General features: G+C 47.0%; 1 protein-coding gene across 10 annotated transcripts in view; it reads right to left on the bottom strand.

Moving 5' to 3' along the window:
- Positions 1-109: 109 nt before the first annotated feature.
- Positions 110-27,467, bottom strand: part of PPIP5K1 (diphosphoinositol pentakisphosphate kinase 1) — a 52,200-nt gene continuing 24,842 nt past the window's right edge. For 4 of the 10 annotated variants that reach the window (XM_075432256.1, XM_075432257.1, XM_075432255.1 and 1 more), the window contains exons 23-32: positions 26,106-26,213; positions 24,937-25,053; positions 24,432-24,596; positions 23,237-23,327; positions 17,800-17,922; positions 13,734-13,796; positions 11,002-11,181; positions 3,835-3,972; positions 3,285-3,398; positions 111-2,060 (exon numbers count right to left, since the gene is read on the bottom strand). In XM_075432256.1, coding sequence (XP_075288371.1) covers positions 1,366-2,060; positions 3,285-3,398; positions 3,835-3,972; positions 11,002-11,181; positions 13,734-13,796; positions 17,800-17,922; positions 23,237-23,327; positions 24,432-24,596; positions 24,937-25,053; positions 26,106-26,213 — 1,794 coding nt within the window. In that variant the 3' untranslated portion in view covers positions 111-1,365. Of the gene's footprint in view, positions 2,061-3,284; positions 3,399-3,834; positions 3,973-11,001; positions 11,182-13,733; positions 13,797-17,799; positions 17,923-23,236; positions 23,328-24,431; positions 24,597-24,936; positions 25,054-26,105; positions 26,214-27,467 lie in introns of all 10 variants that reach the window. The other 6 variants (XM_075432262.1, XM_075432265.1, XM_075432261.1 and 3 more) reach the window with 5 other exon arrangements.

Here is a 27,467-nt window from a genome sequence, read left to right as displayed (position 1 = left end):
ACACTGCCCAAGCGTCTTCGTTCTACTGCAATACCACCCTGGGAAGCCAGGACCTCTTCTCCAGCATGACCAGGGGAGGGAAATACCTGGCCTTCCTGAGCAAAGGCCCACGCCTGTGCACTCACTTCAGTTGTGACTTCACCCACAGTTCCCCTTCCAGGATGGTGGACAACGAGCAGGGCTTGCTGTACTGGGCACCTGCAAGCTCGGACACACACACACTGCTGCACAAGTCAGCCTGAGAGACAGAGAGACGCCAGACCCACAGCATAGATTTACTGTGAACGCACATCATCACAACACAGCGTGGAGATCTTTGGGCACAGCTTCACAAAAACACAGATCCTAGCTACAGACAAACACGCAGACTTGTCCATAAACACAGGAGGTGCAGGAGGCACAGCCCTGGCCTGCACTCAGGATGCAGCAGGGCCACTCGTGTCAATCTTGCCCCCAGGTTTGTGCTCACAAGTCATTTACATAAATATGTATTAAATACTTTTCATTTTACATATAATAAAGATTTCTCCTTATTGGTTTCTAATAATCCTGATTTGTTCAAATAGCAGTTTCTTTTAATTTCTGTCACCAAGACTTCAGAGCTGTACCCTGCCTGACCCTTGGGGACTAGAAAAAAAACCCGTGTGTGTCCTCCCTGCCCACCTCTCTCAGGCTGGATCCCCAGGCTCCTGCCCGCCTGCCCCAGCCCAGCAGGAAAACATTCCAAGGCCACGCCAAAGACACGTTTTCTTGCAAGCAGCAGTCCTGAACCTGATCCCCTCATTACTCTCCTTCCCACACTCACTCAGAACGCTTTCTGCTTTTCCTAGTCTCTCTGCCCTGGACTCTCTGAACCCCTTTATGGTGGCCAGTGGTGGGAACTGAGAGAGGAAGAAGGAAGGAACAGAGAGGAGGTTGGTGGTTGTGATGGATCTGATTACTTTGGGCCCAGAATGCCCTTCCCTGAAGGCTATGGGCCAAAAAATCTCAAGGGAGCATCTGTCCCCTTTGGACATACCACGCCAAAAGCCTTGGCTGTACCAATCCTCCAGCTCAGCTGTCCCAGCAAGCATACAGCCCTTGGGACACCAATGCAGCCCCGCGTCCCTGCTCCATGGAGGTGCCATGCCAGTACCAAGACTGCGTTTGTTGTTCATTTCACAAGGCCAATGGGGTATTGTCTCTTGCCGAATGGCAAAGAGATGGCTTGTGAAGGAGCAGAGCAGACTCTTCCATACCCCAGGGTCCTGTGGCCTTGGGACATGGCTTGTTCGGTGCTGTGGCCAGCCAGCTGCATGGGTGCTGTGCACGAAGCTGGGCTGCCCCCAGGCTAGAAGCAATTGCAGTGTGCTGTCCAGTGAGCTGCTAATTCTGCTGATCCTCCCAACACAGCACCGGCAGCTCCTCCACACTCTTCTCAGGAGGCAGTGGCTGCACCTGGCACGGGTGACCAGACAGAAACTGGCCTGACACAGCACTGTCCCCTAGCACCTTCTTGCCCATATGCTCCGGGTCCAACACCTCTCCCAGCAGCTCCTCTTCACAGGGCACCAAGATCTCCTTGGACAGCCCTGGTGGATCAAGGCCAGCCACTCCCCCTGTGCACCCCTCACCTGGCTTCACTCCCTCCCCAGCCAGCCTTATCTCAGAGCCTGCACCACATTGTGGGTTCCCTGTGTTACTTGGCTCTAACATTTCCCCAGCTGATTCTTCTTCATCCAGCTCCACCATGCTCTTCTCCTCTGGGTTAGAGTCCTCCTCTGCCAGCTCCTCCTTGCGCAGCTCCAGGACACTGGCTGGCTCTGGGTCCTGATTCCACACCAGGGTCTCTGGGGCACTTGGCTCTGTCACCAACAACCCAGACATCCCCCCCTCCACGTCAAGCCCTCTGCCCGGAGGCTGTTGCTCTCCTTGCTCAGGGCACTGGCTAGTCAGCTGCTCCTCACTTTTTGGGGGACTGATGGCAAGTTTCTCAGTGAAGTTGAAACGAGCGCAGTTGTCCACAGAGGTTGGGGAGGATGGGCCTGCACTGGAGACAGTACTGGAGGGGCCGCTGCTGTCTGCAAAGAGGAAGAAAAATCTTAAACATTTAGCTGGTATTTCCCCCACCCAAAACCTGGGCAGACCCAAGCTGTCGCAGCCCCACAGTTCTACAACCAATGGGGGAGGGCTGTCTCCATGCCATGCAACATGACAGGGGCTTGCAGCTGCTCTTCGGTGTGTTTCTGGGAGCTCAGCTGACGAAAACCCAAACACAAACACCACACATCTTGTCACACAGTGCTATGTTGGCATATAGCCAATAGTGGATACTGTTGTCACTGTAGAGCAAAATGTGAAATGTAATGTTGGGCTTTCAGCTGACAAGCAGTTTCTTTTCTTCCCTCATTATTATGGAACACTGTTAGCTTCAACTTTGCTCCTCTTGGTTCCTGATATACACAATCCCTGAATGTTGAGCTAGAGTCACCACTGGAAGAAGAAATATTCCTTGTCCACTAATGCTTATTCTAGCAAAACTAGAGAACAGATCTAAATTACATCTAATCCAATAAACAGGGGAGGATTAAACAACTGTTTTCAGTCAGATCAGTTCTCTGACCTTGCTGCCCACACAAACACACACTACTCCTGGCACAAGGAGTATACAGCCAGGAGAAGAGCAGGACTGCTCTTTCAGTGGCAATTTTGACTTGTGTTATTAAGGCACTTGCTGTGCAACTGTTGGTTAACCCTTTCCTCTCCAAGTTCCAGTCAGATCTGCAAAGAGGACTAACAACAGTCACCAGCTCTGTAGAGACTGTGACAAGTGAGGCACAGGAGCTGCAGAAAAGCCTGTAAGTGAAGAACTAAACCATCGGCTGTCCTATACGGAGTTCTGGGTGAGGCAAGTATGTGGCTGGTTAGGAACGGAAGGCATTTCCACATGCCAACACTGTGCTGGCCATGTGTCAGGGAGAATCACAAAACTTGAGACGAAAATGAAGTGCATTCAGGCCCTCCATGTCCTAGCACACAAAGCAGAGGATGTCTGCAGAGACAGCATCCATCCAACAGTAGATGTCCCCATGATACGGAATACTACAGAAAGTCCCTTTTTGCATGTTTCTTTGGAAGCTTTTTCACCTATGACTACTTTCCGTTTTACCTATTTCCTCTTTCTGTTTCTGTTCCTTCAAGGGCAGAGCACAGAAACTCTGAGCACCAATACTTGGCTTCCACCATGTGGCACCCTTCATTTCCCTCCCTCACCATCACATTGATCAAGAAAGGAGCTCACTCACACCAAGGGGGCTTATCTGAACGCTGGCGCAATGGCAAAGAGGATGATGACAGGATTCGCTGAGACATAAAGGGGTCTCCTGATATCTGGCTGCCAATCATTGAATCAAACAATGCTTCAAGAAAAAAAAATACACAAATTAGTAATATTCAGACAGACATAAAGGAATGGCTTGTAGCCCAGCAGCGTGACGAGCAGGCACTCTGGGAAGAGCTCAAGAACAGTGCAAATTCAGACCCATGCCTGTCCCGCAGCTCCTGGGAATGTGAGGCTAAGATTTCCCAAGCTGGAGTTTGTATCCCCGTCGCTGTACTTGTTAGCCACAGACAGACCTGACTGATTACTTGTCTCTCAAGTAAGTGGCCTAGTATAGCTCTGAGCGGGATCCCATAGCTCACTCCTGGGCTAAAAGACCCTGGAACAGGCTTCAGAGACTGTGCTTATTGCCAGTCCTGTCAGGTTGATCTGTCCCGATAATGTAAAAGACCAAAAGGTCTCCTTGCCTCACCTCTGTTCTGGCTTACCCACAGAAAAGCCCACCTCACCAGTACCTGCAGTAGACTGGACATGCGATTCGCTGCAACTCCTGCACACAGCCGTCAGGAACTCGTTGACCTGTCGCAAAGAGAGGGAGTTGTGCAGGGTCTCCAGGGGATAAATGGTGGGAACCATGGAACAGCCTTCAAAACCTGGAAATAAAGCCAATCAGAAAATGAATAGAGCAAACAGCAACGTAAATCCATGCAGGACCACTCATGGCTGAAGGAGCCGGGGAGCCTAAGAATCAAACAACAGGCACACTCAGGTCTACGGTCACCTCTTCTAAGCCAAGAAAATCACCACTAGGCAATCACATGCAGTAACAGACCTGAAAGCAAGCATTCAGGCACACGCAGAAAGAGAGGGAAGAGGAGGAAATGTATCTAGCAGCAGTTGTGTTTGCTGCAAAGCCTGTGACCCTTTTGATAAAATATATGTTTATGATGAAGAACTTGGTACAGTGCCCCACACTTTACAGAAGCTAAATGGAATTTGAGTGAAGTCAACTGAATTTCCGTGAAAGGACTCCCACCACTAGTGACCCCCCCAGCCTGGGACACAGCCCATCCTCTCCCCATCAGTGACGCAGGGCCCACTGCTGCAAATGTAGGGAGCAGCAGAACCTCCCTCTCTCACAGCAGACCCTCCAGTGTACACCTGACAGACTGTCTCCCAAGGAGGGGCTGGGCAACAGTTTGAATTATTTGTCCCCTTAACAAGACTTCACTGCCAGCAAGCCCAGAATTAGTAGAAAAAGGTATCTCAACGTTTAACAGACACTTGCTCAGAGCTAAGCTGCATGACAACCATTCACAGTAACTTCTTTGCTACTCAAGCCAGCAGAGTATTACGGCAAAGCATCTTCCTCTTCATCAAAGCTTCTCGGCAATGCTTTGTGGCACCAAGCCAGTCCGAAACTGTCAGAGGAGCAAGGAAGAAACAAATGAGTCTCTGGGCATATGGGAATGAGGCCTCCTCCTGCTCTGTGCCTCTTGAGTTTAAATGCCTCTAAACTTCTTAAGCTTCGGCTTCCCATTCTGTGACTCCCTAGCTCCCTCCAGGGAGCTAAAAAATACCCTGGGAAGAAATTTGGTTTGTTCCCACAGAGAAGGGAAATTACTCCGAGGCGCAAAAAGTACAACAGCACTTGATGCATTACTGTGTCAGGATTGTTGCCCAGCACATTGACAGGGTAAAACTCATCCCTGCAGATTGACAGCACCTAAGGAGAAGACCTAGAGCACCTGGATTATCTGCTAGGCGTAGTCGTTGTTCTAGTCACCTCTAGGACAGTCTCTGCTCCAATCCGCTCAACTAACCCAGTTCTACAAAACGCAAGGAGCATGAGCCAGCAGATGGTATTTAGAGTGAATCCACATGCAGTATGAGGAAGCTGCAGACCAGGTCATCACCAGTTTGCAGTGCTGCAGAGACATTCACTGCTGTAACAGCTACTGGAGACAAAACCCTCCAGACAGTCCAGAGAGGTTACCTATGCCACAAAGGGCCTCCAAACGCCAATTCAAGGCATAATAAATCCTTGGTTAGGACAAAGGAATGCAAGACACAGGAAGAATACCATACTCTTCTGTCCCTTGCTGAGAAGTCCTTACAGTGGAAGTGCTGAATAAGGAAGAGTATCTGTTCATTATTTTCTCATAGGCTTTCTGGGAAACAGAGCCAAAGGAAAAGTGTGAGGGCAGGACTTAGTGAACAGCCATGTGGAGATATCCACGTGGAGATGTTTGTGAAGCAGCACAGGATAAGGCTAATCTCATTTCACAACTGGTTTAAGAGGGGGCAAAGCTGGCTTAGCTACTGGGGTCTCCAAAGAAAAGGGGAAGAAGTTTGAATATAACATAGGGCAAAGCAACATAGTTATGAGATAGACTGGAGGCACTGATGAGGATCTGAGGGCTTGGGCACTCCTCCAATAAAAAAAGGAAATGAAAGGTACAGGGTTAAAGGAAACATGGAACACCGACAACGCTGCTGATGTGAAATGATACACTTATATCCCCAAAGTGACAAATGCCTGCTCACACAGCTCTGCTCAGCACTATGTCACTTAGCCAGTCTCAAGAAAGTAGAGAAATAGGCAAAAGTTTCCCATCTCAAGGTGAAGCACTACTCTTTTCAAGGAATCCCTCTCATTTGTCTATGGCAGCTCAATTCCCTGCACACCTCCCTTGACCTGCTTAGCCGCTGGGGAGAGGCCAGCAATGGCAGTCTCATGCCTCCAGTGTAGAGCCAAAGCAGAAGTTGCTGCAACATCCTTACACGTATCACAGCAGCAGCCAGAGTCCCCAGCAAAGGCTCTGACCACTGCTGCACCACGCACATTTAGCAAAGAACCGATATCTGTGAGAAGGGGCAATGAAAATAAACCATGAGTGCAAACCACAGGAACCTTTCCAGGCCAACAGTCACCCAGTGCTGACCACTTGGCTACTGCTGATGCTTCCCGAAACTCTTTTCCCGGGACCTGCAGAGCAGGAGCCTGTGATGCCGACAATGGCGCAAGAAATTAAGGCAGAATTCCATTCATTTTGTACCAAAGTCAAACAGCAGCCCACAGAGGAACAAGTTTCATTTTTCGTCTCATTCAAGTTTGACCACACTAGCTGCATTAGGGATGCAGAGGGCAATCTGCTTCCTCCACAGTGACGCCTGCCTGGCAGGCAAAGGCACGTGGTGGGGGGGGGCGGTCTGCAGACTACAGTAACTAAAAATGAATCCCAAGGTCAACTGCAACCTTCTCTGGGCAAGGAGTACAGCATGGTTATGGCTCCAAAATTTTTGTTTGGTAAAACAGGAAGAAACCATCTGTTAGAGTAAAGGAAACAAGATTTGGTTATGGGAAAAAAACTTAAGATACACAAGGCAGAGGAATCTGCTGAGTATATATTACTTTGGATGTCCAGGAGACTCTGTCATGTGGGGAAGCAGCTATGGGGGAATCTCCACTCTGAATCAGTAATGCAGCAGCATCCTGACACAGCAGCCGAGAGAATGGTACTGCCTGAAGAGCCATTCCACAGGTGACCTCACCAGAGGCAGTATCCAGCTCGAGGATTACAAGCCCTGTTTTGACTCTCCCAGGCACACTGATGCCAAAGCTGAAGGCCCACCCCCTTAGCGCTAATGATGTTCCACTTTGAGCTCTTCTCCCAGGAGCTTCAAGTTCTTGGCATGTGCACACTTTACTGCACACTGTCAGAGTCTGCTCAGCATAATCACAGTTTATGAAGTCTTCCAGACACTGAAGGAGGGAGTGACTCTCTCCTTAGAGCAAGACGCTTTCAGAGCTGCCTAGTACCGACACACAACACTTCATAAGAATATTAAGAAGGTGATTTAAGGACCCTTTTACAGAGATCATCTAGCACGCTGTATCGTTTAAAGCAAATGGAGACCTGCACCTGTCTCACATCTTTCATCTGAACGGGAGAATCCCAGATTTCTAGGAGACTCCAGTAGGCAGCAGGAACACACAGATAAAACTCTTGTGAACAGCTACCTTTTAGCAGATGACCTCAATGAAAGAGTCTGCACTACCCAGTGATGAATTCTGAAATAGCCAACAGCTACTTTATCATTAAATGGCTTGAACGCCAATCAAATACATTACAGATCTCTGAATGAACCCTACATGCTGTGTTACCCTACCGCTCTTTCACTGCAGATGTAATGGGTACTTTCATCCATTTAGCTATATCTCCTTCAGTCACCCTGAGGTCTGAAAGAAAATTCAACCAAAGGTATTAGCAGCAGAACTAAAATAAGCATATTTTCATACTGGGAAAGTGGAAGAATACGGGAGAAAACAAGACCTTGAATTCATTTGCATCTTCTTGACTACTGCAGGAGATGTCCCAGTCTAAACCTTCAAGAGGAAATCAATACCAGTTCATGAAGAGGAAGCATCTAATCTGGATCAAGGTAACACAAATTTTCCTAAATTCTATGTATGTCCCAAGGAGACAAGAAGAAAGCTTACTGGTAATAAAAGTTAGGAAAGTTGATTTTATACGGAACACGTGCACCCCCTGGAATGACATCAGTGTTGGTGTGATTATCCCTCAGAGCTGGTAATTCAGTAGATTACCGGGAAGCCAGCAGACTGCCTGGCTAGTGGGCATGACAAAGAGCAGTCCTCAAGTAGTGCAAATGGCATATTCCTCAGCTTTACTAAGATTGAGCTGAGGTCCCAAATACGGCAAGCTTCTCTGCTAGCACAGGGGGCTCGTTAAAAGAGAGAACGTACTTACTGCTGCAGCAGGCTAGCAAGTTGAAAGCAGCCAAACTGCTGTCAGCCAACAGACAAAGACAGGGCCCAAGGAAGACTCAGGTGAGAAGTCCTTCTGGTCCAAAGCAATCCTTTTTGTGTATTATATTTTTGCCTGAGAGTTCTGAATGTTACTACACATAATTTGATTAGCAAAAGTTGCCGATTTACTACCCAGCTCTCCAGCTGTGAACTCTGCACTGGAGTGGAGACAGCACCTGTTCCTTTCTAATGGAGATCCTGAAAGCAGCAGGCAGACCAAGGGCACCTGGCACATCCCTGAAGGGTCTGTACACCAAAAGTCTGTATGTCAGCTCTTCTGGAGTAAAGAAGCGCTTGCCCAGTCTCAGCACAAATTCTGAAGGGCACAGGAGAAAGCACACTCAGCAAGTTCCTCTCCAACATGCTTGGTCAGTCCAGCCTTATTGTGTTGGGAGAGCTCCAAAAAGCCACGTATATTTGTACGTGTTTATATATGCACACGATATGTACGTGAACTAGGATTGTGCTAACCAGCCTTTCTAAATTTATGCCTGTACAGTCAGCCTGAAGGTACATCCTAGTCCAGCACCTCTCCGCCCACAGTGCCAGCAGCAGCTATGAAAGAAGGGGTGCCAGACTAGACAGCATGTAGTGCCTCTTCCCCCACGCAGTCCCCCAAGCTCCAGTGACCTGTGGCTCAGAACTGCTCTGAACCTGATGTGTCTCTTCCATATTCTCCAGTCTCCCCTTGAACTCAGTTAAGCTCCTAACACCCCATGTACCATGGTAAGGAGTTTCACTCTGCATGAAAAAAATCACTTCTGTCTGAAGCTGCCTCTACTCACTCCATTAGAAACTCCTAGCCCCAGTACTGGAACAGACATTGAACTGTGGATCCCCACCACCCCTCTCCAGGCCATTCCAACTCCTGTCACAGACATCTTTCCCAGACTGCAAATTTCTACCTTTTCCACATCATCCCAAGTGGTGATGGTCAAATCAGAGCCCACCATTTTATATATGAATTTGAGGCCGTTTTCCCTTGTCATTTAAATTTATATTTACACTGAACATTACCTGCTGGTTTACTCCCACTCATTATCACGGGGTCATTCTCTGTTTCTTCACAGCTGACCTTTGGCTTCGGCACCACTGTAATTCATTACCAACATGAACCTACTTCACACTCTTTTTTTTTTCCAGCTATGACCACACAGATAAGCACAGGTTCCGAAACACATTGCTTCAGGGCTCCGCCGTTGATCTTTCCAACTAAGGATGCCAACTGCATACTTTTAACTCCCTGATTCTATCTTTTAATTAATGTTTCCTTTGTGTGGATAGAAGGACGGTTGTAAACCAAGACAGAGAGGATAGGAGTATGTAGTTTTCATGGGGGGGGAAGTTGGGCTGTCAGCTACAGAGACCAGAGACACGCCTGCTCTGAGAAGAACCCCAGCAGGAATCCCAAACACGCTAATTAACTGTGAGCTTGATGACAGACTGAGAAAACAGCAAGAAAAAACTCACTGACTGCAGAGATTTGACTTCCACACAGGAAGGCTGCTATGCTGAGGGATGTAACTCATATGTTTGGCTGCATCAGGGAAGGCTGCACCACCCAGCACCATGCTGCAATATTTGGCGTATCGCTGCCCAAAGCACTGAAGTTCATTGCCTCTCTCTACCGGAGCTCACAGGAGATGGCCCAGATCTCCAGCAGGGGAAGCTCATCTTTGGTTTTGGAGCAGTCTGCCGTGTTCCAGCATCTCTTCCCTTGAAGCAATTTTGCTCCTCTTTCGTATTTGTTGCTAAGAGACCAAGGATTGTCCTAATTATATATGAAAAGTAACTGCCATCTCCAAATTGCCTACTTGACAGAAAGGGCCACAGCAAGAAAAAACAGACTCTGTAAGAAACATTCTCTCTTCCAGGCTCTTAAAATGCTTGATCTTGTTGCTTCACTACAAGAATCCCCTTCCACCTATGGGTCTGAATGAAAAAGGAAGGTTCATGCATCACACCACACAGCTCAGCAAGCCGCATGCACCAAGCAGGTTTTATGGTGCAAGGTAAACATTAACAGCCGGCCCTAGCTAGATGCCCCTCTCAGAGGGGAATCTTTCCACTTGTCTTCGAAACACTGAGACCTCAATGCATCAGACTTCCCATCTGTGCCAGAGTCTGAAAAATATCAGAGAAACGGTAGCAAGCTTTAATTTATAACCTCTAGATTCAATACTGAAATCGCCTACCTCTTCCCACCAGAGACATGACATGTTGCAGAGGTCCTAACTGGCAAAACAGATGCCATGCAATGCAGCCACATGGAAGCTCAGTTTCTACCCTATCTTAACTTGGTCTCTCTAGAAACAACACAATTCCACAAGCACTCACTTCCCCAAAACTTCCACAGCAAGTTCACTCAGCATGTGACCAGCTGCAGCACCTTCTTAACCTTCTTTCTTCCCATACTCTTACTATTCACTTTGGTTTTTTCCATTAATAACGGGACACCTCGTGGCACCCCCTGGAGACCTGCACAGGGGGATCATGTCAGCAGGGCATCACAGCAGCAGGAGCTCAGCATCTAATCTGAAGGAAGCTTAAGGGTTTACCCTGGCTAAAGGAAGGAGGCAACGAACAATTGCTGAAGATGGAAAGAGCACAATTGCAGCCCCACAAAGAGCACTGGCTCCACGTGGAAAGGCTGCTGCCTAAGGCTCCAAAACTGCCAGGTGCAACAGCCCACACAGCTTGCTGCAGCAGCAGCCCAGAGATTTCAGGGATGCGGTGAGGGAAACGCTTTCCTTTTTTAGAAGCAAAGCATACTTTGCATTCTCAAGCAGACAGTGGTCCCTGCTCAGCTACAGGAGCATGGGACCAAGGCAGCTGCGGCGTGCAGTACCGTGAAGACACTCCAAGTCATCCTGCCCTGAGATCAGCCAGCTCCTGAAGAGGCGCAGGTGGTAAGAGCACTGCTGGAGGTGGTGGGCTAGAGCAGCATCCAGCGAGATGTTCTGGCTCGTGGCATAGTCAGAGGAAAAACGGCGCAGCAACTGGGCAACGTGGTGGTGATCAAATGCATCTGGAGGAAAGGGGGCCACAGAGTGAGAGGAGAGGGGCAGGTGCAGCTGGAGACAGAGAAATTGTGGAGGTGTGGGAATGGAGCTGCCAACACCAGGGCTGCTGAGTGGGAAAGACTCACACCACATGCTGAAGCCCAGTCCCTCCCCCAGCAAGCAGGTCAGGAGTACCCTTAGATTGCCATACCCCCAGTACACCACAGCCGACCAGCCTCCCATCTGGCCCAGCCTTTGCCAACCATAGCTGCAGCGCAGGGACAGTCCCTGAGCAGCAAGGTTTCATCTTTGTAAGTGAAAGTCTGACAAGTGAATAAATTTTAGGACACGTTCCAATTCCAATACAGTTCAGGTTTGTCTAGGTAAGAAGGTCAGGCTCCACACTCGCCCTCCCCCAGTGGAGACAAGAAATCCAGACTGCCAACAGAGCATTCGAGTCCTGTGTCCAAGCATAGCCAGCCACCCCAGCACATGGAAGAGAGCAAATGACCCAGCATCAGAAGACTGGAAGCTGTGAAAAGGACACTGGCGGAGAGCAGGGTTTGACTGAGAGCATAGTGCTTAGAGTGCGGAAGAACAGAGTGGGCACAGAGGTGCTGACGTCCCCTCTCTAGACTCTCAGAACAGCCCTGTGCAATCTTCTGTGATATCCTCACACAGCAGACAAGATACTAGCATGCAGACATGTCTTCTGCCCCACGTACACAGCCTCAGGACTCATATCACACTCCCAAGACTCACAAGACAGGGCATAAAGCATCTGGCCTAACGCTGTGCTTGGCCACTGCTCTGGTTCACCCATCCCATTTCACCACGCAGAGGCAGCTCTTCAGAAACAAAATCCAGATTCAGAGCTGTGAATAGCTTTTGCATCCTCAGGCAAGTGGTTCACATGGCTAAACATCTTTCCTGCAAAAACCAGTGCCAAAGCTAGACCAAATATGCCTTACTTCAAGCTCACACCTGCTGGACGTCTGTCTTTGTTTTCTTGATTAAGCAGCACTTTGCCATTACAAATATTCACAGGGTTCTTGGGAAAAAACTGATGCCCAGTTTCACTTTACTGCATTTGGGATGGGGGCAGTTGCTTTACAGTGTGGCTTAGGAAAGACTGGTGCTTGGTACAAGTTTCTCTGGCAAGATAGAATGACACATCCTGCTGACATACACCATGCGAGCTCAGATGGTATCCAGACATATAAACAAATAGAGCAGTTGGCCACTTTGGGAAAAACAAGACTGAGCAAACACAGAAAATAGGTTCCCTTCAGATATTCGAAACAATAAAGCCACATTTTGCTGCCCCTTCCCCTTTCATCTTTCCCAAAACTTTGGTCTTCATAACAGTCTTCTGAACAGTTTTCATCTTCTAGATCATGCAAAGCAGAGTATCTTCATATTTACCAAGCAACAAGATTGCAAAAGCAGCCTTGATCACGTAAGACAGAAATACTTAGCTTGATATCTTTCAGTGATCTGCTTTGGTTCTAACTTGGCTCATCAGCAGGAGCCATGAGGTAGGAGTGGTGCTGTGAAACAAACTTTTCCAAAAGTTTCTATGCAAGACTTGGATAGTAAACACTGGTTCAAGGCATCTGCTACAACAGAGCTAGTGGTCTTTAACCTCGAACGACTCACGGTTCAGGTGTTAGGTTAGTAGCAATATGAAGCAGAGATCGTGAGTAAACATAAGCACTGTCAGACATCCTTTACCAAGCCTCTTCATAGCTACTAGCACGACAGGAGTGAAGCAGGTTACATCGCCCTTGGTGCCATGGTGCCGAAGCCCTCCAACCTCAGGAAGGCAGCATTGTCCACCAAACAGCAGATGAGTGAAAGTTCTGGAGAGACACCATTCCCAGGTTAATGTCTGCAGGAAAGGTGAGCCTACTCCCACCAACACCACCATGCTTGGAGTAACCAAGGGACCACCCTAACAGACAAGTTTTTGCAAATAGGAGGCCATGAGGTTACCAGTACTCCTAGGGCGACTGTGCTGAAGAATACCATGCGCAGAGGGAATGCTGTTAGCACCTCCTTCTCTCCCACCGAAGACTGCGCTCTTCCAGGTGACACACAGGTAGCCTCAGGCTATCCTTGCTTTGGTCCTGCAAATCTGCATTGTAAAAACTGAGGACCTAAGCTGCTGATGCTCTTATAGAATACGGAGTGGATTTCCCTCCCACCCCCCCAAATCCAATGGTATTCTTCCTCCAACCCCCACCCCCAAAAAAAGGAGCACGAAAGAAGGCCTAATGTTAGCAGTGGAATTAAAGGCTGCTGTAGGAGTCCATTCACAGAGCCAGGGCTCTTGCTTTTTCACCTGGGACACAAATGCCTTGGGAGGCAGCAGAGGAACCACTGAGCAGTAACAGAGAATGAACGAAGAAGTTAGTCACAATGAGACAATGGGGGAAGGTAAAGCATGTTTGGACACCAGATACACAGACACAAAACAACCACAAGAAGGCTGAGAGAAGAACACGTGCAGAGACAACTGAATGTGAGCATGGGGTTAGAAGTGTGAGGGAACGTCAAATCAAGGAAGCAAACGTACCATTAGTCGGATGCTTTGCAAACGACACAGAAAATCGTTTTACGGCTGGCATAGACAAGAGCTCTGAGGAAATAAAAACAGATCGTCTCAGTTAACAGCCTGCTTCTAAGGATCCCCCAACCTTCATATGCTTGCAACTGCCTTTTCAGGTTCACCTTCTGCTTGACCCCCCTAACACATGCGCACGTCAGCACTGCTGTTGCACCCCGGGCACTCTCTGCCTGCGGGTCTGACTGAACCTCGTGGCTTCTCGTAGTCTGCTGGTCCCGACTTCCCCTGCTCTGCCCTGCCAGGGTCTCCCCTGACACTACAAAGACCTCGGCCACACTCTCTCAGTCACAGACAGCATCTCATACGTCCCCACCACACTGCCAGCCATCCTGAGGGCCGCGCAGGCTCAGTCCGGTGCAAGACGCAGTTAGGCCATGCTCACAGCCACCAGAGCACATGGCTGAGGAACCAGCAGCACTGCAGGAGGACGGTTCTCAAGACTAACCTCTGCCCAAGGAAAATGACAGATGTTCTGCAGAGGAACTGAAAAGCCCTGGCATAGGTAAGTGCGGCTCAAAACACCCTCTTAATGCAAGCTAGACAGAGCTATTTATGAGTTTAAAGCTAAATCAACTAACTAATTAGGGGACTTTTGTGGTTTAAGCGAGCAGCCGGCAACTAGGACCACACAGCCATGGAAGACCCATGAAGACATGCTGCTACAGTTCTGATGCTCAAAGCCCTTCAGTACAGAAGAAGTTTTGGGATACACCTGTCAGGCTGGTCCTCGGGCTTCTCATGGCCATGTCCCAGGCCAGGCCAAGCTCTCCCATAGAAATCACACATCGGAAAGACAGTGCAAGGACAGACTCTAGGCATCTAATGAGGTGCAAACAGATGAGCTTTAAAAGACATGGATTAGTCTCCATGTGCTCAAATAAAAAAAAAAAAAAGGGCAGGAAAAAAAAAGGTGAAACCTTCAGTTTATTCCCACTCGGCAAATTCCTCAGCTATCATGGGAAAGAATGGCCTAGAACAGATCATCTGCACACAGGATTTGATGAGAGACCCCAGCCAATCATACCTTTTGCTGCTATTTAGGAACTTTTATGGACTATTTTTATTTCACTTTCATGTTTCATGCAACTGTTCTACCTAGTTTATAGGGTCTATATGCCTATCCCTGTACACCAAGGTTAAGAGATATACATATCAATTTATGCTTCACACCCCCATTGTGCTTCTCTAGCTACACCCACTGACTTGGCCAAATAATATATTTAAACCAACTCTCAAACTTGCTGCTACTTCCTTCCCCAGCATAACAGCCCTAAAATGTGTTTTTCTTTCTTTAAACTCAACAAATGGAGCCTGACAAGCTTCCTTATATATGCAGTCCCTTAGAAGTGTCCACGTCCCGGAGCTGCACTCAGCCAGCTGGTAACCATTTCCATTCCATCCCATGTCCCCCCCTTGCCTTGACAGCGCAGCAATTTAAATGGTACTGCAGCATAGCTTACTGGATCCCTGGCTTCAGACAAGCCAACTTCAAAACATCACCATCATCAGACCTTCCCTCAACCTGAGGCTGTGACATAACCTTCCATGGAATTGTTCCTTAGCCCTCTTCCAGCCCCAAGCTAAAAAGACTTCACAAATAAGGGCCATTTTAACTTCACTTGAGCAAGTCTTTGATGAAGTGCTATAAGCCATGCATCACACCTTCAAGCATCACAGCCATGATCAGAGTTCATGCAAAGATGTGCTCCAGAGTCTGAAGGTTTTTAAACATGATTAGCCTGATGACTATGAAAAAGGCCTTGATACAAATGTACTCCAAGAGTCTGCTGTAGCTGCTGTGTCATTTACTATATTCAGCTCTTGTGATGTTTGGTTTAAATGCCATTGTTCAGTATTTCACTGGTGCTCATTTAAGCAGGAACATGCAGATCAAAGGCTTATTTCACATTCCCAACTACCTTCCTCAGAAGCTAAATGCCCTTCTGCCTTCTACTTGTTTTCCCAGTCCCCCCGCTTCTTCCTCACAATTGCTCTTATTGCAGCAAGGTGTTGGTTGCACAGGGTGCCATAGCACACTAAGAAACTTGAAAAAAGAAGCATAACACCAAGATGAGTAATCATGGGCTGTGTTAGCCACATGCTAGTTAAAGAAGTCTGCCTTTTAAGTATTTGAGGGTACAACCACGTCCCAGCATGCAGAGACCTTGTCACCGAATTTAGGCTAACGCAACAGGACTCTGGTCTGCACCTTGAATACGAGTAGCCAGTTGCAGGCATGCTCCTACTACACAGCCTAGAGAGAAAGGCAGCACAGCACCAGAATTGAGGATATTCTGTTCTGTTCCCAGCTGGGTACAGAGCAAGCAGTCTTCGATGCTTTTCGCTGAGAATTAGTGCTGCCTCGAATTCACACTGCTTGCAGAGTTATGGAAGAAAAGCAGCCAGAGCCCTTGCTGGCCTTTTCAGCATCTCTCCTGGTATTCACACCTCCATCATGTGCCAAACATCACGCACTCACCCTGGGACCTGTCAGTAGCCAGCACTTGCTGCCCTGAGCAGCTCAGCCTGGTACAGCAGGGTTTAAAACCCTCCCAGTTCACCCTCCTGTCTCTATCACTCACAGCCTATTGTGTGCTAGGGAGCTCCCTGCAGAGCTGAGAAGCAAGACAGTTTTCTCTCGCACAGTGAAAAGCAGCACAGAAAGCCAGTACACATAACAGTCTCAGCATGACAGCATTCATGCAGTTCCAATAGGTCTGAGACTTGGATAGCAGCTTTCCACCCTGATCTGCTAGGCCATTTTCCTTGCCTCAAAACTGGACAAAAATCCACAGGAACCAACCTCCTGTTTTCCCCAAAGGCCCCAAATTACTGCCTTAAGCATCTCCCCACCTTGTAATCCACCAGTACTAGTGTTGATTATGATCCCAATAAGAAAGGCACTCAGACTCTGTAAAGTATTGATTAAAATACCATTTGTTAGAATTAACACAAAAAGGAAAAAGAGAAGACAGATAATCTTACATCCATTCAGATGCTGGGAAGCCCGAGCTGTGCAACATTAGGTGGGTTTCCAACCAGGGCACAGCACACTGCACAGATCCTATCCATGGAGTGGTTTGTTCAATGCTGCTGAACTCAGTGTTCCAAGAAGTTGTATATTAATCAGTACTTACAGAGTCTGAGTGCCTTCCTTATCGGGATCACAATGGACACTTGCACTTGTGCGTTACACCCCTCCATCTCCTCCAGGTTACCTCAGTCGTTCCCTGTGCTGCAATTTCCTTGAACATAGCAACACCCTCTCTGCTTCTCAATGCATACCACACTAGTACCAACTGCAGATCAACGCGCAGCTGGCAACACCCCTTAATATCAGGCAACATCTATACTAATGACCCAAATACATTTTACCTTGTCTTGCTGAACTTTTAGGCAGTTTCTGCAGAATTGCACAATAACTAGACTTTTCAATCCTTTTGCAGTACTTCATCCAAGTATTCCACTTACCTCAAGCATTTCAGGCATATTACACTTGCTTTCCGACAGCTACCTTGCACTCTTCTCTGTGTCCAGCCTTACTCTAGTACCCGTCTTATCCAGTCCCAAGCATATCATTCTGCCTTTGGGACGGCTCCATCTTCCATAGGGTGAGGATTACTGTCTCCACAAAAGCTTCATTTAGCATCAGCAAGACAACCAAGCTAAGCAAGATGATGTGATGTGCTGGATTTCCATACCAAGACACACCTATTTACTATCTAGACCAATAAATCCTCCTCCACAACAGCAAGTAGTATTAAAATGTCAGACCAAAATCAGACCCCAGCAATACCATACATCAGCATAAAACTCCTCGCACAGTGTCAGCTCCTGTCTTGTCCTAGCAAGGATCACAATTTCTTGGGATATGATAAAATGCATTACTGTAGATACGGCGAATATACACGTTCAACTATCGTTCTTCTTAGCAGTCTAAGTCTTTGCCTCAGTAGCATCCTGAGACACCAAAGTCCACACCAAAAACCACCTGCTGCACAGGGAACACACATACCGTCTTTGTATGTCAGGCTGCTGGCAAACTTTTTGCCATGGCTGCGTGCGTAGTCCTGGAGGTTGGGGGCACTGGAGGAGCCTCCCAGCACAGTGGTGCTAAACAGGCCGGTGCATTGTGACCCTGGAAAGGCATGGAAGGTGTTAGTATTACATCTCCACTACATGCAACTACAGAAAAGCAGGGTTAGTCAAAGAATGAGAAATGAACTGGCCACTTAGCAGGCAATCTCAGAAAAAAAATTATGCCAGGGAGCATGGGGAGGCAGTATTTCCCATTCCAAATTCAGTAGTGCCAAATGCACAACAGGTAGCCCAAACCTCACCACCAGGAAAGTTCCTAACTCCGTCCAAGGGTTTATTTCCATTTGGCTTTCTTGTCCTGACCTAGGAGAAATACCTTGACACCCTCCGGTCAGCAAATCTACATACTCTTGTCAGAAAAGCCAGGATGCCAAATCACTGATGTTCATGTCACAGGGCTTCATTTCTCTGGTCTTCTGCCCCTTCTCTTTGGAAAGCTCCTTTTTCTGTAGGACACTGAGAAGAAGAAAGGGCTGCCTGATCTGTTGATCAGCAAATGTGGATTAATCAGTCTGTCAACCAGTAAGGAAAGCAACGTGGCCAGAGAGTCTTCTTTCACAAGCTGCTGCCCGGATGATATTTCACATTCACTTGGTCATATCATGCTGCTCCAGGGTAGGTCTGATTGTTCCATGAACTACCCTTGCAAAGCACCAGATGTGCACATAGCATGGAACTTTGCTTAACCTATGGCGAGGAACATGGCATGCAAGACGATCTCATGCATAGGAGGACAACCTAATACCAGTGGCTTTGGCAGTGGCTGGTGGTTGCTCCTCCAAGGCTCAGTGTTCTGTAGAGTGGCCTGTCTTTATGTGATATTTATGGAAAATCGGGCATTTGAAACAGTTCTGTCGACTGAGGGAAGCAATTGTGAGACAAAACCTTATTATGGGCCAGACAAAGCCACTGATTGGCTATACATTCTTTGCTAAATCATCTTGATGCTGCATTCTGTAGTGAGAATACCAACCGCTAAAACCAACATTACTCCCACATGCAAAAGGCTTCCAAAACAAGCAGGTTGATCTTGTTCCACCTTGTCTGCCAAGGCAAAAACCCTGACATACTGCCTATTAGTATTTAAATGGAACAGTGTAACTGTAAATGGCCTCCAGCTGCATCAGGGGACATTTAGATTGGATATTAGGAAAAAATTCGTTACTGAAGGAGTGATCAGGCATTGGAACAGGCTGCCCAGGGAAGTGGTGGAGTCACCATCCCTGGAGGTGTTCAAAAAACGTGTAGATATTGCACTTTGGGACATGGTTTAGTAGGCATGGTGGTGTTGGGTTGAAGGTTGGACTTCATGATCTTAGAGGTCTTTTCCAACCTTAGTGATTCTATGATTCTATGAACTGTTACTAGTGTTAAAAAGATCCTGCCTATATTCCAAGCAGCTCTTCATTCTAAAATACAGCATCATAGCATGATTTAGGTTTAGCCTCTGGCGGCTTCTTTCCCAATGCCCAGCAGGGCCAATTTGGATCAGCTTGCTAGGGTTTGTCTAGTCAAGTGTTTAATACCTCCAAGAAAGGAGATTTCACAACCTCTCTGGGCCCCTGTTCCAATATCTGGCACATTCATGGTGAAAAATCTGTTCTTCCTCGCTAATTGGAATTTCCCATGCTGCAGCTTGCATCTCTTGGTTCTTGTCCTATCACCAGGCGCCTTGAAGGACAGTCTGTCTCTGTCTTCTCTGTAACCTCTCATTTAGGTGGCTGAACAGCATTAAGGTCTTCACTCCCCAGAGCTTCTGATCTGAACAACCCCTGCTCTCTCAGCTTCTCCTTCAAGGTCGTGTGCTCCAGCCCCCATCCACCTCTGCTGTCCCTTAATGGGCTTACACCCGCTACGTCCACACCCTTCTTGCACTAGGGAGCCCAGGACAGGACAACAGTACCTCAGACGTCATCTCACAAGAGGTGAATAGAGGGGAAGAACCAAATCCCTCTGCCTGATGCCTGTATTCCAGCTAATCCAGAAAAGCATCCTGTTAGCCTTCTTTGGTGTAAGGACACACTGTTGCCTCACGTCCGCTTCAGGACCCCAGCTCTTTCCCTGCAAAGCTCCTTTTTAGCAGAGCTTCTTTGGAGAAAACACACAGATCCTGAATTTTGAGCTATTCCCATGTAAGCTCAGTCTAAGCTAACGGTATCTCCTCCTGGGAACAGTGGGGGATGACTGTAAGGGTTCTCATACGCACTGAACTTAAGCTGTTCCACCACTGTGACACTGCTGGTAGCTTTCCAGAGCACAGACTAGCACAGACGTGTCCTTGGACAAACAGGCAAAGAACTCTTGCCTGCAGGGTGACTGATACACAAGTCTTAGAAAAGTTCCCCCTAATGCCTTAAATTGAAGCTCAGTGCATGATGCTCATAATCGTCCTTCCACAGCTTAAAAACAACCAACCAACCAACCAAACCACAAGACTCATTACTGGCAGACAAAAATTGAACAGAAGATTTTTATGACTTCCTATCTTGAGCAACCTTGTGCCAGTAATCATTAAGCTAAAGATACCCCAGTGTTTCTGCTATTCTACAGTAGACAGAGGCATTTTGTTAGCACCCGTAAGCCAGCAGAGAATTTACAAGGATGACTCTATGGACAACAGCAATTGTCTACAGTGAACTCTAGGAGACCGCTGTAGCCAAAGTAAACACACACACACACACACACACACACATCCTAAAGAACATAATGGTACACTTGCCATTCGGATTTAAGACGTAGCAACATTTTCTAGAAATTACTGTACGTGCTGGATCTTTTTTGTGTATTTAATTTTCAGATGTGCATTCAGCGTTTCAGATGTTTAAAAACTGGACATTCCTTATTTCCTTACGGGAGTCTCAGCACAAACCTTCATGCCCACCAGCAATGCACCACCACTACTGCTCAAACAGCAAGGAGTGATTTTACCCCACTTTGAAGTGTTCTTGCAAGCAAAGAACGGCACTGAAACTTCCCTAGGCTTCTCACGCTAGAAGCATAGGCAATATTGCGGACAATCCACAGTAATGCACTTGCTCCCGCCCAGAAAAACGTGGCATACTCCAAAGCACCACTTTGCATAGATAAAGCAAGCTGCAGCCTGCCCCTTTTCCAAACAGACATTTCCAGGCATTTTTTAAATTACAGTAAATACACAATTCTGGCAGGTAGGGCAGCAGGGTTGTTATAGGAGCCCTGTCCTGCTCCCCATTCCTGCATGCCTGAACATATGAGGTTATACCTGAACAGACACTCTCCCAGAGAGAACAATAGCCAGCTACTGACAAGGTCAGGCAACAGGAGACAGGCTCAACTTCAGAAAAGCTCAGAAATAGCAGGCAGTGTCTGAATGAACCCCCTCACTCATAGCACAGCTGCTGAGACAAGTATTAAAGCCAAAGTTCAAGCTCCTGTGAGTTCTATATTAATTCTCACAGAGAGAGTGCATTTCAAATCATAAAAGGGGAAGAAATTACAAAACAAGCAGGAAAGGAATCAGGAAGATTCCTTGAAGAGCTTGACTTCTACAGGTAAAGAGGCATCATTCTTCTTAACAGTTCTCAGGTGAAGAGAAATTCACAGAAACACAGACCTTCTAATAACCAGGGATCGTGCAAGCTGGTGTGGCACCACAGGTCTCTCCTGCTCAACCCTTCTGTGCCTGCAGCTGCAAGACTCTATAGAGAAGAATGATGGCCGGACTGAGTATCCAGCTAGAGGTCTACTGTCACAGATCAGGTCTATCAATTCCTATTCAAAGTTTTGTCTCTGCAGAGCTTCATAGTTGGGACTGACACAGGCTTCCCAGCAAGGCAAGTCAGGCAAGAACCTGACATTAAACCTGCTGGGATCACATTTCAAATTTTGTTGTCAAGGAAAAGCAGTACTGTGCAAGGGTCCAGCAGAGTAGTATTCTTCTCTATTGACAAAACAGACATTCCTCAGAAACCTGGAAAAGGCTGTAGCAAATAGGCTGTAATATCTGCTTTCCAGAGCACATGCCTTCTGGTACTCACACATCCAAACAATAAAGATGGTTTGCATGTAGCATTTGATGTCCTCAGTAATTCTCCAAGCAGATGCACTTCCTTGACTGTGTGCCATCTCAGAAATTATCATACTGATTCACATGGATTCACAGAATAACCACAGGTTTCTTCAAGCCTAAACAAGGCAGGCTATTACAGCTTACTTAATCCTGCACGTGGTCCATGAAAGGCAGAAGTAAGCAGATGCACCACCACCACATGAAACAGCACATGCAAAAATCACTATGACCAAGACTATTGTGCCTTTATGAAAATAATGTGCATTGGCCATTCCTTCTTAGATTTTTCCAATTGTCTGGAAGCATAGCTGGCAGACTACAGGGATACTTCCTAACCACTCTGAATAAAATTCCCTTTACTTTGTAAGAATTAGCTTCCAAAGAAGCAGCTCATTCAAAAGTGACAAAGAAAGGATCAGGCCTTTCAGAAATCTCTTGGCTGCAGGACGTCCACATAACAGAGTAAAGAACTGTTGAGTCAGAACTGCTGCAAGTCTACAGCCATGCCATAATGCAAAAATAGTTTTAAAGAAAAAGAATGTGGGCATAACTTGGGCATTTCCACCTCCTGGTGCTTATTTGTCATCTGCAAGATCTAGGTTTCACAGCTATCTCTTAAGCTCATGACAGCAAAAGCAGCAGTTCCCAAACAGATCTTGCTTTAGAAAGAACATTTCAGAAAGAATATTTCAGGAGGCATTTCAACTATTAAAACATAGTTTAGGTTAGGATGACAGGGAATAGTACTCTCAAGGACAGGCAGAGAACACCAAGTGCCCCAAAATATTCTCTTCTGCTGGCTATCATGCAAAGAATGGCTAACCAGGGATTCCAGCTCAGTTACAGATTTGTTCTATACAAGAGATCTTTATAAAGCAAAGGTAGAAATATAATAGTCTTACATGAAGAGCAGCTTTGCATGTAAACTACTGTTTTGCAGAAAGCGCGCTAGTTCTCACATAAAATCGTCTCTTCCTAACAAGCTCAGAAATGGTGCAACAAATGATAGCAACGTGGAACCAGAAGGCCAACCTGCAAGTACGCAGCTTACTCTCTTGCTCCCATACTATAAAGGACAAAAAGTGCATCTTCTATTGCTAGAAGCTGAAGGAGAAGATCGTACACAAAAGGAAATACAGTAAGATCGTCTCTACAGTGGTCTAAACAGTAACACTAAAAGAAGACATAATACACATGGAGAGACATACAAAGGAACTAAAGCCAGATGTATATGTGGAGAGACAGACGTGCCCACAGAAATACAGAGGTACAGGTGATCAGGCTGGTTACAGGTCAAGTACGATACCTAAGCCACTTTGCTTCATCTCAGAAGACTGCCTGGAATAAGTGCTGAAGAGGCGATAACCTCCTGATTTGGAAGAAGATTCGGATAGCACCTGCAAAGACAGATAGTATAATCAGTGTTGTGCTCTAAGTTACCCACTGGTCTTGAAAGCCTTTATACATCAATTGAAGGCAAAGAAAAGTATGTCTCTTCCTTAAAATCAATATTTTCAAGAAGCATAAAGATACCCATATGCTAACATTGAGACAGTGCACGCTCAATTTTCATTTCCAGTTTGTGCTGGGTTGTGGAACAGTGGAGATTTCAAAACTATGAAGGGACTTCTGTACTGAGCTCCTTGTCTCCCAAGACTCTTGCTGGGGTCACTGGGACACAGACTTCCTTCTTTAGCAGCAGGAAACTGTATGCCCTTTAACTTAGTATTTGCCTGTTACAAAGAGCCCTCGAGTGCTGCATGCAAAGATTACATCATGAGTGACACAGAGATGGAAGCTGGCTAACAAATACCTCAAGCTCTAACACCCTGCTTTCACTGGTTCAGAAAACAGATAGCAAAAATGCCTGTGAAACTCCTCCAGAAGAAGGGGCACTTTCAAGGTGCCAGCTACCTGCTGACTGTGAAGCTAGCCTTATGACACATAATGGCCCTGGAAAAGAGAAGTAAGAACAGTAAAATCAATGTTTGTTACTGTAGCAGATCAGTGAATGGGACAGTTCTGAACCCTGTGACAGTTTAAACACTCTGTAATAAACCCACCAGTTAACAGGGAGCTCTGATTTGCACAAGATCTTAGATGGGAGACAGGAACAGTAAATGTGGAACTGAACCGTGAGAAGCAACGGCTGGAGTCTGAGAGCAGGCAAAAATGTCACCGTGGCTAGGTGAAGAGGTTGCATGCAATCTCGTAGCTGGTTACATTGATGCCTCTATAGAGCCTGTAATCCAAATAATTCTTCTGTTGCTCAAGCATTTTCTTACTTGCTCGTCCTATCAATTCTTCTGACCTGTGTTCCCCTTGTCCTTCCTCAATGAGGAGGAGTCTGGAAGGTCTGCCTTCCAAAAAATCCCTCTTACTTCTGCAGATCTTTTCCCAGAATCAACTCAAACTCTGGCATGTTAAAAGTAATGTCAGAAACCCAAAACCAAGCAAAAGACCTTCACTAGAACAACCAAGGGCCCCCATTGCATTATTACCTCCATGGACCCTGTCTTCCGGTTCCTGATCAGTGGTGATCTTCGCTGAATGCTGACCGGCTCAGAAGGCTGTGGAGACCTTTGCTGTGCGCGATCGGGCTCATCAACACCTTTCTCTTTGGAGAGGTCCTCCAGGCTGCCTTGGTCGGCTTTCTTGTCCTCATTCTGCAGTAGGGAAACATTGACACCTACAGGCACGCACCCTTCGCAGGCACTGCCCAGGCACGGACTCCCACCGTGATCTCCAGCTCTGCTGAGCTCAGGAGGACACCAGCGCTCTCAAAGACTGCCCTGACAAGCCCTCGGAGCCAACAGGCAACACAACCTGTTAACAGCCCGTGGGCATGCAGACAGGTCAGAGGAAGGTTTGCTGCCAGAGACCAGGTGGCAGTGGCGCCCGGCAGAGCAGCCCGGTGCCCAGCAGGTCTGTGTCCACCGAGGGTCTGTGCCCGCTGCGTCCCCAACAGGCCGGGCAGCCCACGCGCCGCCCAGGCAGCCGGCTCACCTCTGCGGAGGCAGGCCGAAAGCCAAACCCCGTGGGCACGTTCCTCTCTTCCTCACAGCCTTTCACACCAGGGCTGAAATGCAGCTCCACATGGAAACGCTCTTCTGAAGACGGGTCCTGTGAACATCAGGCACAGGGAACAAGTAAATAGGTGAAAATCAGTCCCACTGTCAGCACAGGCCACAGTCTGGACCTGGGCCACCCTGCCATGCCAGTGCAGCACGCATCCCAAGCGCATCCTTTTGGAAGGAAAGCGGAAGCAACATGAAACTACAAACGTAATGGCTCTAGGTTTGTTCCATCCAAAAGGACAGCCCTTATTAGCACAAAGCTGAGGCATTCAAATTGTTGTTATTTTGTGACAACAGCCACCAGAGGACCAAAACAGAATTGGGCTCTATGTACATATATATGTGTATATATATATACACACACACACAAACCTAAAGCATAGCCCCTTCCCATCCACTCCTGTTGCAAAACCAGCAGACACTGCGGCAGGGAGAGACTGGTTCCCTCCCAGACCTTTAGTCAGGTTGTTCCAAGATTTAAGTAACTGTTTCTATTTTTTTTTTTTTTTTCAAAGGAAGCAAGAGCTTTTACAGTACCTGACACTAATGATGTAAACCCAAAAGTTTCACCATCTCTACTTACTAACAGATTTACACCACTCCTAAGAGCTGTATTCAGACTTTTTTTTTTTTTGACAAACAGCACTAGGAAGATATCAGTATATACTTCCCTAATTATATCAGTGTATTTTTAAAATAAAAACAGTTTATGAATGTGAAATTTCTGGATATTTTCTAGAACTATTTGGAAAAAAATGCCAAATATAATTTGGTTTTATTTATTTTTTCCTTCTGTTCGTTTGCAATTAAGAAACAGAAAATTATTTTGCTTTAGGAAATGCTTTAAAATAGATAGTATTGATTACTTAAGTTTGGTATTACTGCTCAGGGTGGCATTCTGCTTACACATAACAAGCATTAACTGGGTCACTGCCTCCGACCTAAAAATAAAAACTAGCAGTTCTGTTAATGATCCGCCCATCTTTATTCTCAAGCGGAGAGAGCTCAGGTTACAAACTTCGCAGCTGAATGCATCTCTCAGCGATGGTACCTTGCATCTTGGCAGGAAGGATTTTATCCTACAGCTATATCCCTCACCTTGTTGTTGTCCTCGTAGAGCATGATAACAATCTGGGTCATGTAGTTCAGCTCTGAGATAGCACTCAAATAGTCCATGGCTCTCTTCCACTGCTGGTCTTTGTTTTCCTGATATATACACATAAACAGTCGCATGGAATAAGCAACAGCAGACACCTTGCAGCATTCAGTGAAATGGGTCTGAGTGAGTTTGTCTCTCCACAAGATAACAACATTGTGAGGACAAAAAACACCTTGCTTAACTTGCATGAAGAGAGACGACCTAGCAATGCGAGCGGGGTGCTTAGAGTAAGGAGCAACTGCATAGAGGGACGCTACAGCTACCCATACAATCCACATGCAGATCTGAGCACATCCAGCTGCAAGCCCCCTACGTCATGCTGACTGAAGAAAAGCATAACCCACAACAGGTTCCCAAACACAGTCATTCTCATACAGTGGCCTACAGAATGGAGTATTTTAACGAAATCTCAAAAAAATCACCAGGGATGAACTTGCGCTAAAAAAGGGACCAAGTGAAGCTGCTTTTACACGATGCTGAATGAAGTCTACAGAGCGACGCTGGACCCCTGGGCTCCACAAGGCAGGGCAGCCCACCCATCATTGCTGCCCAACACTGCTAGGGAATGGCCATACCTGAAGTGCCACTCACGCTGCTGTGGAGCATCTCATCACCTTGACAGACATGAAACGAACCCCACTGGTACAAACGAATCCAGATGCAGCCTAATATCCCTGTGCTGGCAACACAGCATCCTCCGACACTCAAGTTGGGGAATAAAGTAGCATCTTATTGAGCAAGCAATTCAGTGGTACTTGCACGATCACTGCCTGCAGCTACAGTGAGCTTCCACAGACATCAGAAATCATGCCTGCTAAGCAAGCCCAAACTCTCAAGGCATTTCAGAACAGCATGCTCCAAAATGGGCAGATAAACCAGAGACTCTCTCTTGAGGAGTCTAAAGCAGAGCTTTTCTCAGGGTCTGCATGCCATTTCCTTCAGGAAGCAGGTTATGAGAGTAAGTGAAGCTTGGATTGGATGAGTTAGTCCCCTAGAAATGTGTCGTCTGTCCCTCTGGTAGTAGAGAGCACCCCCAATGCATTTGCAACCTCAGGTCACTTCCTCTGTAAGCAGAATTGACAGACTTGGCAGAAAGTCACTAAGTAACAGGGCCAAGCTCTTGAAATCAAGGGTTGAAGGAAGCAGGAAGAGAGAAATTCCCTCATCCCCATTGCCTGCTATCCTGCTACACAGGTAAGTGGTCTACTCATCTGAAACCAGCAGGACAGCTCTTGGAGAAAACAGACCTCTGTACAAGCAAGGCAGGCAGTGTCAGGACTGAGGAAGAACAATCCTCCCAC

Source organism: Opisthocomus hoazin, chromosome 10, assembly GCF_030867145.1.
Source record: "Opisthocomus hoazin isolate bOpiHoa1 chromosome 10, bOpiHoa1.hap1, whole genome shotgun sequence".
Lineage (NCBI taxonomy): Eukaryota > Metazoa > Chordata > Aves > Opisthocomiformes > Opisthocomidae > Opisthocomus > Opisthocomus hoazin.
This window is presented reverse-complemented; position numbering and strand designations above follow the sequence as displayed.